The sequence below is a fragment of the Metopolophium dirhodum genome, chromosome 1 (genome assembly GCF_019925205.1).
Source record: "Metopolophium dirhodum isolate CAU chromosome 1, ASM1992520v1, whole genome shotgun sequence".
Taxonomy (NCBI): domain Eukaryota; kingdom Metazoa; phylum Arthropoda; class Insecta; order Hemiptera; family Aphididae; genus Metopolophium; species Metopolophium dirhodum.
Window position 1 is genome coordinate 36323504 of NC_083560.1, and position 13958 is coordinate 36337461.

Consider the following 13958-nt stretch of genomic DNA (forward strand, 5'->3'; position numbering starts at 1 on the left):
ACTAAAAAAAATTGTGATTGTGTTTTGTTTTTGTTTTGTTTCTGTGTCGTTTCTGTGTGGACCCGGCATTACAGCCAGATCAGGTAAATAGTTATGATTACCTACTTTCTTTTTAATGTCTCCCTAATGAAGACATTAATAATAATATATGTTTTCTTTACAAATTACACGTTTACACAAAACTATACAAGTTTACAACAACCAGAATTGTCCATTATCATTAAATCAATTTTTAATTTGAAAAAGTTAGTTTAGGGTGCCGAGACCCAACTAGTTAATAAAGGCTGAAACATTCATTGATTTTAAATTGCATAAGGTAGGACATTATATATTTTGGGCTATTAAAATAATATTGTGAGCACAGAGGCATATTGTGTAAATTATAAAATGTAAGTACTCCTTTGAATTATTTACAACTATAAAGTTTGCTGGATAAGTAAATATAGATAGTGTGCTTTTAACCCGTTGAGTCGTGGTGGTACATAATTGAGACCACCTTTCTAATATTTTTTTGCTCGTTTCGTCGTGGTGGTATTTTATTAAAACCACCGTCAATCGGTGCAGTTGGTCACACTCTCAACGATCAAAAAAAAATTTTTCCTCCAACGTTATTTGGCTGATAATAATTTCATAAACGATTTATTAATTACTAATTCATTTTTTGACGGATTTTGTTCAACTAAGCATTTTTGTACTTGTAAGTATGTATATTATTTAATTTAATAATCGATTTTGCCGAATATGTATTCATTTTATATAATTTATTGAAAATGTAGGTGGTCTCAATACGATACCACTGCGATGGATCAAAAGATAAACATTGACCAGCTTTCTCATGATCAATTATTTGAACTGTTTGAATCAATACCAAGTGACCAAGAATCTATAGTTGGAGATGAATCTGACTTTGAAGAGGATATTACAGATATTTTAGAGGTATTTTATATGTATCTTAAATTATAATTATATAATGTTAAAAAATGTATATATTTTTTTTTAGGATAATGATATTCAAGTGAGCTCTTCAGGTTCCCCATTACATCAACCAGAGCTTTTAGATTATATTTTGATAAATGTGCCAAATGATGCACAAATTACACAACATTCAAATTTTTTTTTCAAATTCAACTGATATTGATGATGTAAGAAATCCATTTAGAAGGAAACAATTTATTTTTTATGTAAACTATTATACTATTATAGTATTTATAATGTGTCATTATTATAGGAGTCAAATGATGTTTCTGTGCAGGGAAGTGTAGAAGATGTACCTTTATCAGAAAGAATAGAAAACGTAGAAGGTATTTGGGAAAATCATGGATATATTGCTGAGCCTAAGAATTTCATTGGTAAAGGTGGGCCAAATTTACCTAATGACATCGATGACCCTATAAGTTTTTTCCACTGCATTTTTACTAATGAATCAGTTGACCATTTAGTGTTTCATACAAATTATTATGCTCAACAAAAACATACAACTTTTGAGCCTATCAATGCTGCTACTATGAAAACATTTTTGGGTATTAATATTGCAATGGGCATAAAAAATCTCCCATCTTATAAAGACTATTGGTCCGCTAACATACAACTAAGGGACAACTACATAGCATCTTTAATGCCATTAAAAAATTTTCAATGGTGTTTATCAAATTTACACATTAATGACAATAATTTGGAACCCCGTCGACATGAACAAAATGATGACAAGTTATATAAAGTAAGGCCTTACCTTGATCATCTTTCCAAAACTTTTTTACAATGTATGAACCCAAATGAGTTTCAATCCATTGATGAAAGCATGATAAAGTTCAAGGGGAGCAGTACTATGAAACAATACATGCCAATGAAACCAATAAAAAGAGGATACAAGATTTGGGTACGGGCTGATCAAACTGGGTTTATAAGTGAGTTTGAAATATATACTGGGAAAACAGATTCTGTTGAAACTTCTTTGGGAAAACGTGTAATACTAACTCTTACCAATAAAATACAAGGAGAGTACCACAGATTTTTTTTGATAATTTTTTCACTTCTCTTGACCTCATGGAAGATTTGCTTAAAAATAAAGTTTATGGTTATGGTTATGGAACTGTGAGGGGTAATAGAAAAGGACTTCCTATAAACCAGTTGAATGATAAAGAAATGAAAAGAGGTGATAGTGAGGGAAGAGTATCAACCACAAATGTGTCATGGATCAAATGGAAAGATAATCGTCCAATACAATTCCTCTCAAACTATCACGATCCAGATCACTTTACCAGTTGCTTGAGGAAAGCAAAAGATGGATCATCAGCAAGCATAACATGCCCTACAATGGTGAAGGATTACAATAAGAATATGGGATATGTTGATTATGCAGATATGATGAAATTATACTATGAGATTGATCGAAAGAGCTCTCGACAGGCCCTAAAAGTATAGCGCAAACAGATAATGAAAATCGGTCAACGACAAAAATAAAAGGATTTACACTTAGTTACGAAAATATTCAAAAATAAAACACTGATAGTATGAAAAAAATATAAATGACGAAATAAGGGACATAGAACTGCGATTTCAACAAATAACACGAAATTTGAAAGCTAAGGAAATAGCAACAATAATTACATCAAAGACTTTTAAAATGGAATACGATAAATGTATCGTTATGTATTCGGGCGGTGACGTAATACAAATGTTACCATGGGGGTACTTCTAAAACTAAATAATATTATATAGAATATTCTTTCACTCGACAGGCCCTAAAAGTATAGCGCACACAGATAATGAAAATCGGTCAACGACAAAAATAAAAGGATTTACACTTAGTTACGAAAATATTCAAAAATAGAACACTGATAGTATGAAAAAAATATAAATGACGAAATAAGGGACATAGAACTGCGATATCAACAAATAACACGAAATTTGAAAGCTAAGGAAATAGCAACAATAATTACATCAAAGACTTTTAAAATGGAATACGATAAATGTATCGTTATGTATTCGGGCGGTGACGTAATACAAATGTTACCATGGGGGTACTTCTAAAACTAAATAATATTATAATTTATGATATATGATGTTTAGTCGAGACAAGCAAGTGTCACCACCTGTCATAAATATATTGGACCTCTATGGTTACGAAGAGCTGCATGCAGCAGATACCGATGGTGATGAAATTGAATCGATAGATACTGATGACGAAATTACAGATGTCCAAATGGAATCATTAGATACCGATGAGACAATACTTTACAGTTGTTACTTGGATAGCTGGATTATAGTTTATATCCTAGCCCCTAGGAGTACGAGTCCAATATAATGGCTGACCAAAAAAGATCACACAACAATTTACTTGATTATTTCAAAAAGCAGACTAAAAAAGTGAAAGTAAATCTCTTATTTTAATTTTAAATAACAATAGTCTAGGCATCTGGCATACCTACCTACCATATATTATAATTAATTAAATTATAAGACTATAATATTAGATTAAGAAAAATGATCCATATAAAATATAACTTATTTAAATATTACTATGTTACTTGTTATAATATCACTAATAACTAAATTATAAAACTTTCCAGCTGAGTACAGCTGACAGTGACAATTGTATGGTAATAAGTACAAATAAGGAGTCGAATGCAATATTACAGCCAGATCAGGTAAATAGTTATGATTACCTACTTTCTTTTTAATGTCTCCTTAATGAAGACATTAATAATAATATTTGTTTTCTTTACAAGGTCATAACCCCCCCCCCCCCCCCCCCCGATATTACGTGTCTCGTATAGTACTCAATTTTTATCAGCAAAAAAAAAAGGTAAAAATCTAAACTCTGGGAGCTAATTTCAAATGAAATGGCTGAAAAGGGCTATTCGTTTTCGCCTAAAGTTTGTGATGAGAAATGGCGTAGACTAAGCACTCAACACAGAAAATATTATGATTTATCAAAAAAAATCAGGCAACAATGCAATTAAATGGCAGTATTATAAGTTAATGGATGAAGCAATCATACCTTTAGGAAAAAAACAGTCCATATCTCCTCCAAAAGGTAAATTTATAACAACTCCTATTGTTTTGACTTATTTTTTTATAGTATGTGAGTATTCCTGTACAGTGTACACTATTGAATCCAGGCAATTTTACTAGTTGGGGTTTAATTTTTTTTGCATTGGTGATACATTTTAGTATTAAGAATTATAAAAAACAGAAACAGAAGACTCGGATGATTAAAGTTCAACAATCAATTGTAATTTGTAATATTCAAAATGCGCGGGAACTACAGCATGTTATATTTGATTTGGAGGGGGCATCCCGATCATTACAACGAATTTCTATCACAATCGGTATAAAATAATCAGTATTACAATAGTGAATCGGTAACCTTAAACCAGAATCAATATCACACACCGGTTTGGGCGAACGAATTTCTTGCATTGCTACGTCTTGCTAGACGCTCGTTTTTTGTTACCGGGTACGCGCACCTACAATCACTACAACCGCGGTCTCAATTAAAGTGTGATAACTGATAAGGATAAGCAATCTGTGATAACGTGTTTTTAAATTATTGTTAATTGTTATTGGTTTTGGTTAGTCAATGGAAATCTATTAGACAATAATTCAGTCAATAAGTATTAAATTTATTTAATTTTTAAGTTTTTCACATTATGAGTGAAAAAAAGAAAAGGATTGCCCATGGTAAAATTACGTCATTTTTTCACAAAAAGTGTAGAAAAAATTATGAACAACCCTCAACTTCAAATCTAATAACAGTAAGAATTTAGAAATACATTTTTTATTTCATTTATTTAATTATTTAAGTACTAACTTCAAAAGTTTTCTAAAAATGTTTTAAATTAGTATTGGTGAATGGTGGTACTTATTTTACTATTTTACTATTTTTACTTACTTTACATTGGAAATTGCTGTTTGTGTTCCCAGAGAGTATCTGGTCGGCAAACACACAGAACTAATGTAGACGTTGACACTCCGGAAAGTTTTTACCGAGTAGGGGTATTCATCCCATTTTTAGATAATTTTATAGAGCAATTACATAATAGGTTTTTAGAACATCAGTCCATTTTAAAAAGCTTTGATTGTTTAATACCAAAGTCTAATCTTAAAGTTACAAAAAACATTGAAGACAAATTTAAGTTACTGCTAGAAAATTACAAAGATATCTTAAATGATGATAAAAATGATAATATATTAAATAAATATTCAGGCTGTGCCGAATTAAAATTATGGCATAATAGCTTTGAATATCAAAGTAAACTTTCTGAACATTCTGAACAATCTAAAATAACTGTAAAAGATTTATTCTTCCAATGTAATTCAGAAATGTATACAATTATTTCAAAGTTGCTTCAAATTTTCATCACATTACCAGTTACAAAAGCATCAGGAGAACGTTCATTTTCTACATTACGACGTATAAAAACTTATTTACGGAATACAACTGGACAAATCAGACTTAACGGTTTATCAATGTTAAATATTCACAGGGATATAACAATAACCCACGAGGAGATAATCAATGAGATGGGAAAAACATCAAACAAGAGATTGGCATTAAATTTATAAAATTATATTTTTTTGCATACATTGTTCTGTTATAACAATTTGACTATTTTAATTTTGTATTCATTGACCTTTAAACTGTTAATAATAAATTAAAATGTTATAATTAGTATATAGACTATAAAATATATTGGATGTACAAACATAGTTCATACTATTTTGATACGTTTTATAATTTTTTAGCATAGGGCTATACAATGCCTCTATAGTGAATTATTAATAGAACAACCCCCCCCCCCCCCGAAAAAAAATCCTGTGTGCGCCACTGAGATAAGTCAATGTCAATTATTGTCATAGTGTCATACACTTATACAGTCAGACGACTATAACACGAGTGTCGAGTATACGACCGATCACCGATCACCGATTTGTATTGTTTCGTCGGTTCATGTTCATCGTTCATGTTTGCAGTATTTTTACAGCACAGTGTATTCTTGTCAGTCGTGTTCACTACGTGTTTTTACTTTTTAAATTTTTTTCTATTTATTAATTAACAATTATTAATATGGATGAAGACCATGATACACCCGGTTGTAGTACGCCAAAAAAAAAAAAGAATGATGCGAGGTGGAGACTTAGCAAAAGATGAAAAACCTAAGCACCGGGTCCAAAAGTTCCGTTCAGAGTGGAAAATGGATAAAAACTTTCGAGATTGGATTGAACGAGATACCGACGAGACAAAAGCAAAATGTAAATTTTGTAAAGTCTCTATGGTTTCAGAGGTAACCGCTCTCAAAAATCATGCAAAAGAGAAAAAACATTGTAGTTTTTTATCTTGTGCGCCATCCAAACAAAAACCCATGACATTTTTTGCTGAGACAACCCCTTCGTTAGAAAAAAGAACACATAGATCTGTTCAAAATGCAGAAATAAAATTGGCTGGATATTTTGCGGAACACAACATTCCATTTTTGGCATCGGATCACTTAACTGACTTATTAAAAGAAATATTTCCTGACTCAGGTATAATTTTTTTTATTATTTTATGTACCTAGGTCCTATTACATTATATATCAAACATGAGATTTTATATATAAAAAAAAGAATGCCCAGCACTCACCAGTGACTTTTTAACTTAAGTTATTAATATTTTATCATTTATACCTATAGATATTGTTAAATTGATGTCAATGAAACGAACTAAGACTACAGCCATTATAAAAAAATGTTATTGCCAATATCTTAAGGAATGTACACTTTAGCTTACTAACTGATGAGTCAACTGACATCGGAACCATTAAAACATCATGTGTAGTTGTACGGTATGAGTAACTTATTGATTATAATATAATATCTATTCAATATACTAAATTGAATATTTTTTTTTTTCAGATATTATGATAAAGGTTCAAAACGGATAGAAAGTACATTTTGGGAACTGCACAATGTGTTTGACAGCAATAATCCATCTTCGGAAATCGCTCAACATTTATATAATGGCTTAATCAAAACACTTAGTGATTTTAATATACCATTGTCCAACATAATTGGTTTTGGTTCAGACGGTTGCAACGTGATGATGGGGGAGAATAACTCTGTTGCTTCTCGGTTGCGTGTCTCTTGCCCAGGTATCTTTATTATGAAGTGTGTGTGCCATTCTGCTCATCTCTGTGTCAGAGAAGCGTGCAAATATCTGCCACGCTCATGTGAAGATTTGGCGAGAAATATATACAATTTTTTAAAAAGCAGCTCAAAACGCCAAAGTGAGCTAAAACAATTTCAACACTTTATGGATATCGAACCACATAAAATGCTGCCCCCATCCCAGACAAGATGGTTATCCCTTGGTGCTGTGGTCTCGAGACTCCTGGAACAATGGGACGCGTTGAACTTGTATTTTACTGATACATATTTATCACAGCGCTTAATAGCCACAGAGCACATGTTCCAAAATTTAAATGATCCTTTCATGAAGCTATACTACTACTTTCTTGATTGGATTCTACCAATGTTTAACAAGTAAGTACTAAAGTTTTTAAGTTGAATTGTTAATGTTTAAATGCATTTTGTTTTTAGATTTAATAGTTTTTTTCAAACAAAGGAAGTAGTGGTAAATGATTTACACGACATGATAATCAACTTATACACAGAAATCCTTCAATGTTTTTTGAAGAAATATTATATTTCTAGAACACCATTAGATGAAATAAATCAGAAAAACGGTCAATATCAATTAATTAATAACCAGCTTTATTTGGGCATAAGTGTTATGAGGTACAAGGACAAACCAGAAATTGTGAAAGATCAGCATCGTTAAAAAGATTTTTATGAAAAGTATTATATTATATTTAATTTTTTTGTTTCTTATTTTTTTTTAAATTATCTGCTTATTTCAGGTGTAGGCAGTTTTTACAATCAGCTACAGTTGAAATTAAAAAAAGATACAACATGAATGATCCAGTATTGTCAAAACTAAAGCCACTTAAACCAATTAATGCAACATCATTAGGTTTTAGAGATGAAATTCCTTCTTTATTGCCATTAATGACAACTGTACCTAGGATCGTTCCAGAAGACAACAGCCAATTGATGCAATCTATTGATAGCCAATGGCGTAGACTGCCCATCACATTATCTGGTTTAAATGAGGATATAGATGTAAAATATCCGGATTTATTTTGGTAATTTTTTTTTGTTATAAAATTGATATTGATATGTAACATGCTAAAAAAACTAATAAATATTCAATGTGGTGATTTATTAGAGTTAAAGGAAAAAATAATTGAAAAATGTCAAACAAATTTAAAAAATAGTACAAATGAAACTACTGATACAAGTCATAGAAGTCAACCAGCTGGACAGAAAAGAAGAAAACAGGATTATCTGCAATTTTTTGTGTTCCAGGAGTTGAAAATGTTCATAACATTCAAGTAATAATTGCAAATTTATCTTAATAAATACAAAACACTTAAAAAACTATATTAATTCTGAATGTTTATGATTTCAGGAAATTACCATTACCCTAAGAATGAAAATTGAAAGTGAATTAAACTTATACCTTACAATACCAAAATGTAACATTGATCAAGAACCATTGGAATGGTGGAATATGAACAAACATACATATCCAATGTTGTCTTTATTAGCGGAAAAAAGTTTGACAGTGCAAGCTACAAGTGTAGCATCTGAACGTGTGTTCAGCAAAGGTGGTTATATTTTAACAGATCTGAGATCATCATTAAGCAATGAACATGCAAGCCAACTTATATGCTTAACGATGAATAAAGATTATGTCCCTAAGCCAAATATTTTAAACAAACATTTTATTTAATTTTTTTATGATTTTACAATACAATGTTTTATTTTATTATTTATAAGGAATTTAATTTAATTTTAATTCATTTAGTTACAAAACAAAATGGTCAAGTTGTTCTATGTAGTATAAAGTAACTATGTAGTATACTAGTATGTACTAAAAATTAAGATGATCCTTCATTGTTATTTGTTATTAATGTTCTGTTGTAGTAAATAAATAATAATACAATAAAAATATATAGTAGTATATTATGTTGACAAGACATACTCTTATCTTGGTGCATTGACAAGAGTTGAGTACATGAAATTGTACTTTTTTTTAAAAAATACATGTAAATTATTTTTTATAATTTGTATATTTATTTCTATTTTATGGTTTAACCGAATGCATAATACTTAATACAATATAGTATTTTCAATTTTATCACTTTAGTATGAACTTAAAAATATAGGTAATTAAAATTACATTTTGATCATATAGGAAAACATATTAATAACGTTTTGTACTTAGTTTTATTTTTTCAATAATAATTAAAATATTTCTTTAGGTGTTTTGAAGTTTCAAACTATTTTCATCAAAAAGTTAAGACACAACTAATAAGTTGATATTGTAATGAAATAATTATTTTTTATAGTTAATAATAGGAATAGGTAGAAATACTTAACAGAGTAATCAGGTGGTACCATGAAATGAGTGGTTGGTAAGAGTATGACCTATGGACATAATGTTCTTACCTAAAAGTTTTATAATAGGTCAATTCACTTTAGTATCAAAACTAACAGCACACTATTGAAAATTTGAAACTAGTGAACGACAATTTGCTATGTCCACTACGAAGTCAACAAATTTAATGTATGGGTTACGTCCTCTTAAGTGTAATAATTATCAAATAATCAGTGTTTAGTTGTTACAGTTAATCTCAGATTATAATGTATTGTTTGTATGTTTATTAAATGTAAAAATTATCTACCAATTATAACCGATTATAATTTATGTCTAAATAATAATCGATTATAGTGTAAAAAGTATCGATTATAACCGATTACAATTTTTCTTTGGATAATAATCGATTACAATTTATGAAGACAAAATAACCGATTATAGTAAGTATCAAATATAACCGATTATAATTTATGAATTAACAATAATTTATCATAATTTATGTATAAAAAATAACCGATTATAATCGAAAACATTTTCTACATATCGATTATATGGATATAAAATAATCGCGCAGCCCTACATGGGGGTACTTCTAAAAGTAAATAATATTATAATTTATGATATATGATGTTTAGTCGAGACAAGCAAGTATCACCACCTGTCATAAATATATTGGACCTCTATGGTTACGAAGAGCTGCATTCAGCAGATACCGATGGTGATGAAATTGAATCGATAGATACTGATGACGAAATTACAGATGTCCAAATGGTATCATTAGATACCGATGAAACAATACTTTACAGTTGTTACTTGGATAGCTGGATTATAGTTTATATCCTAACCCCTAGGAGTACGAGTCCAATATAATGGCTGACCAAAAAAGATCACACAACAATTTACTTGATTATTTCAAAAAGCAGACTAAAAAAGTGAAAGTAAGTCTCTTATTTTAATTTTAAATAAAAATAGTCTAGGCATCTGGCATACCTACCAACCATATATTATAATTAATTAAATTATAAGTAGGGCCCGGAAGTTCATGCATTTGCATGTTTTTAATGAGTGCATCAAAAAGTTGCTGGATGAGCTACAAATTTAGTAAAGTTGTACACACGCGATTGCTCAGCTGCAATATTATGCTGTGCTGTGTTTGACTGTGCATGTAATAACATTTATTATTATTATATTATTATAGAATTCAGTCAATAGTCATAACTTCTATGTAGTTAGTCTGTTATTTAATTCGTTGTAGTTGGTCTAAGCTTATAAGAAAATGAATAAACTAACTTGCGATCAAATAGCTGAAATCATAACTAATGATCAATCAGCCGACGAGCTTTTCGAGTATGATAGTAGTTCTAAAGAATCAGACTGCGAAGACTTAGCACAAGAAATTAGAAAACAGCTAGTATCTAAATTGACCAAAAATAACGGATCAAGTAGTATTGTTTCCTCAAATTCTGTTAGTGGAATGTGGATGAAACTGGGGTAACAACCGTTCAAAAACCAACAAAAATAATCGCTGAAAAATGAAAAAAGCAAGTAGGTAGAGCTACATCGGGAGAAAGAGGCATAACAGTTACAATGGTCTTCGCTGTAAATGCCATTGGTAACTCATTACCACCTATGTTTATTTTCCCAAGAGTAAACTTTAAGAGTCATTTTACTAGCAATAGGCCTATTGGTTGCATTGGAACAAGTCATCCCAGTGGTTGGGTAACTGCTCCATCATTTCTCCAGTTTGTCCAAAATTTTAAAAAACATGTTCGCTGTAGCACATTATCTCCTGTACTATTATTGTTATATAAGTATAGCGCACACAGATAATGAAAATCGGTCAACGACAAAAATAAAAGGATTTACACTTAGTTACGAAAATATTCAAAAATAGAACACTGATAGTATGAAAAAAATATAAATGACGAAATAAGGGACATAGAACTGCGATATCAACAAATAACACGAAATTTGAAAGCTAAGGAAATAGCAACAATAATTACATCAAAGACTTTTAAAATGGAATACGATAAATGTATCGTTATGTATTCGGGCGGTGACGTAATACAAATGTTACCATGGGGGTACTTCTAAAACTAAATAATATTATAATTTATGATATATGATGTTTAGTCGAGACAAGCAAGTGTCACCACCTGTCATAAATATATTGGACCTCTATGGTTACGAAGAGCTGCATTCAGCAGATACCGATGGTGATGAAATTGAATCGATAGATACTGATGACGAAATTACAGATGTCCAAATGGAATCATTAGATACCGATGAGACAATACTTTACAGTTGTTACTTGGATAGCTGGATTATAGTTTATATCCTAGCCCCTAGGAGTACGAGTCCAATATAATGGCTGACCAAAAAAGATCACACAACAATTTACTTGATTATTTCAAAAAGCAGACTAAAAAAGTGAAAGTAAATCTCTTATTTTAATTTTAAATAAAAATAGTCTAGGCATCTGGCATACCTACCTACCATATATTATAATTAATTAAATTATAAGACTATAATATTAGATTAAGAAAAATAATCCATATAAAATATAACTTATTTAAATATAACTATGTTACTTGTTATAATATCACTAATAACTATATTATAAAACTTTCCAGCTGAGTACAGCTGACAGTGACAATTGTATGGTAATAAGTACAAATAAGGAGTCAAATGCAATATTACAGCCAGATCAGAAATAGTTATGATTACCTACTTTACCAAAAAGTAAATTTCCTACGCTTCTATATATACGCTTCTATATATAATATATTCTATTTTAATTGAAAAACTATATTTTATATTTAATTGTTTTTATTATGAAATCAAAATCAAAAGTTACAAGTTGTTCAATATTAAGTTTGTCATTGTTTTTTATATAAGTATCTATAGTATCTATAAGTATATACTAACAGAAATCCTAAGACTGGATAAAAATATTAATAGACTGTTTATGAATTAATTTTATTATGATTTTATTGTTACTGAGTTTGTAATTTTTTTTCTTTATTACCTATATTATATTTTATAGGTACCTATGTACCTACTACCTACTTAATTGTTAATAATGAAAGTTTGTATTTTTTTTTATTGAAAAGTGACAATTAGTATACCTACCTAAATTGTATTATTTATACTATGAAATCTTTAACAAAAGTTTGGTTTAAGTTGTTGAGTATAAATTTTGTTATAGTTTTTATAAAGGTTTACCTTTATATTAGGTATATACCTAACAACATTTTTTTTTTTATTGTTATATTAAAGCAGTTGTTCTCTTACTTATTGACTTTAATTTTATTCAAAGATTTTTTAATAACCAGAATAATTACAGATATTATTAAAACAAATTTAACAAATATAAAAAATGGCCCTCTGTGGAGAAAATTGGTGTCCATAGCTGGTGTAATGGTGGCCATAGAAGGTGAAAATGAAATTTTAAAAAAATAAAAATTATATCTGTATAAGTATTTCTCATAAGGCTACAAAATTTTAACCAAGTGTTGAGTCAGTTGTAAAGTATGCATGGTTAAATTTTCAATATAATTAGATAAATGTGAGCAAAATAACAGAGATAAATGTGTGAAAAAATTCTTAAGGTGGCCATAGATGGTGACTCCACCCTATTTAGGTTCTTTATTAGATGCAAAACAATTAGCAACAAAAGCCACATGCACATCTAATGTATCTGCTGATAATATTAGGACAACTAGAATGAAAAAGAAACATTTAAAAACACTATTAGTGACCCAACCATATTTAAAAATAATGGCATAAATAAACCAGACTTTAAAAACAAATGATCAAATAATTAAATCATTACTAACATCTTATAATTTTTTTTCAAACAGAAAATGATTTTGTAAAAATTTAACACTGGCGTGCCCAATCTTAAATAAGTTGCCGACTGCAGAAATATTCTTGTTTATACTATTCAACATTTTAATTTCTATATTATAGCTTATACAATTTGTCATATCGATACTTCTATTCCTAAAAAAAGGGTGTTAATGTTTCTATCATCTAATTCAGTGTTTCCTAACTTCTTTTACTCGCGGAACCTTTTCAAGAACTAGAATGTTTTGCGGAACTCCCATTTTAAACACACAAAATATATCTCATCATAAAATTAGGAAACGCTCTAGTAAGAAGAAAATATAATCAAAGTTTGAATTATAAATCAATTCAAACATACTATTAATCAATTAATATTTTCCCGGATTTCTCACGAAACTCTTGGTACCCAAAGGTTCAGTGGTACAATTGGAAAACACTGACCTAATTGACCTATCTAAAATTAGTTTTCTCATGAAACAATAAAAATACAACATATCTCTGAACGTGTATATACCTAACTCTGTTTATTTTTGTTAATTTGTGAGTAGGAGGTATTAGGTAGCTACAGAATTTTTTCTACAAGAATTTAAATTTTATAGTATAAATTATAAATATATTTACCATT

The 13958-nt window shown here is 29.5% G+C and overlaps 2 protein-coding genes and 1 pseudogene across 2 annotated transcripts; all 3 read left to right on the top strand.

Annotated features, from left to right (window-relative positions):
• Positions 1–558: 558 nt before the first annotated feature.
• On the top strand, positions 559–2368 carry LOC132936953 (piggyBac transposable element-derived protein 4-like). The gene is made up of 2 exons (XM_061003766.1): positions 559–1142; positions 1229–2368. The coding sequence occupies exons 1-2, from the start codon at positions 1074–1076 to the stop codon at positions 2093–2095; spliced, it is 936 nt and encodes a 311-aa protein (XP_060859749.1). The 5' UTR covers positions 559–1073; the 3' UTR covers positions 2096–2368.
• Positions 2369–3303: 935 nt separating this feature from the next.
• LOC132937413 (52 kDa repressor of the inhibitor of the protein kinase-like) lies at positions 3304–5568 on the top strand. The gene is made up of 3 exons (XM_061004238.1): positions 3304–3372; positions 3570–3647; positions 4927–5568. The coding sequence occupies exons 1-3, from the start codon at positions 3304–3306 to the stop codon at positions 5566–5568; spliced, it is 789 nt and encodes a 262-aa protein (XP_060860221.1).
• Positions 5569–5934: 366 nt separating this feature from the next.
• On the top strand, positions 5935–9277 carry LOC132935574 (uncharacterized; annotated as a pseudogene).
• Positions 9278–13958: the final 4681 nt, after the last annotated feature.

Bases quoted from the DNA above. Each gene is read 5' to 3' on its own strand.
- LOC132936953 (XM_061003766.1), top strand. From the start codon at position 1,074: ATGTGCCAAATGATGCACAAATTACACAACATTCAAATTTTTTTTTCA. The intron at 1,143-1,228 runs GTAAGAAATCCA...TCATTATTATAG, and splicing joins ATTCAACTGATATTGATGAT to GAGTCAAATGATGTTTCTGT.
- LOC132937413 (XM_061004238.1), top strand. From the start codon at position 3,304: ATGGCTGACCAAAAAAGATCACACAACAATTTACTTGATTATTTCAAA. The intron at 3,373-3,569 runs GTAAATCTCTTA...AAAACTTTCCAG, and splicing joins AGCAGACTAAAAAAGTGAAA to CTGAGTACAGCTGACAGTGA. The intron at 3,648-4,926 runs GTAAATAGTTAT...TTGTGTTCCCAG, and splicing joins CAATATTACAGCCAGATCAG to AGAGTATCTGGTCGGCAAAC.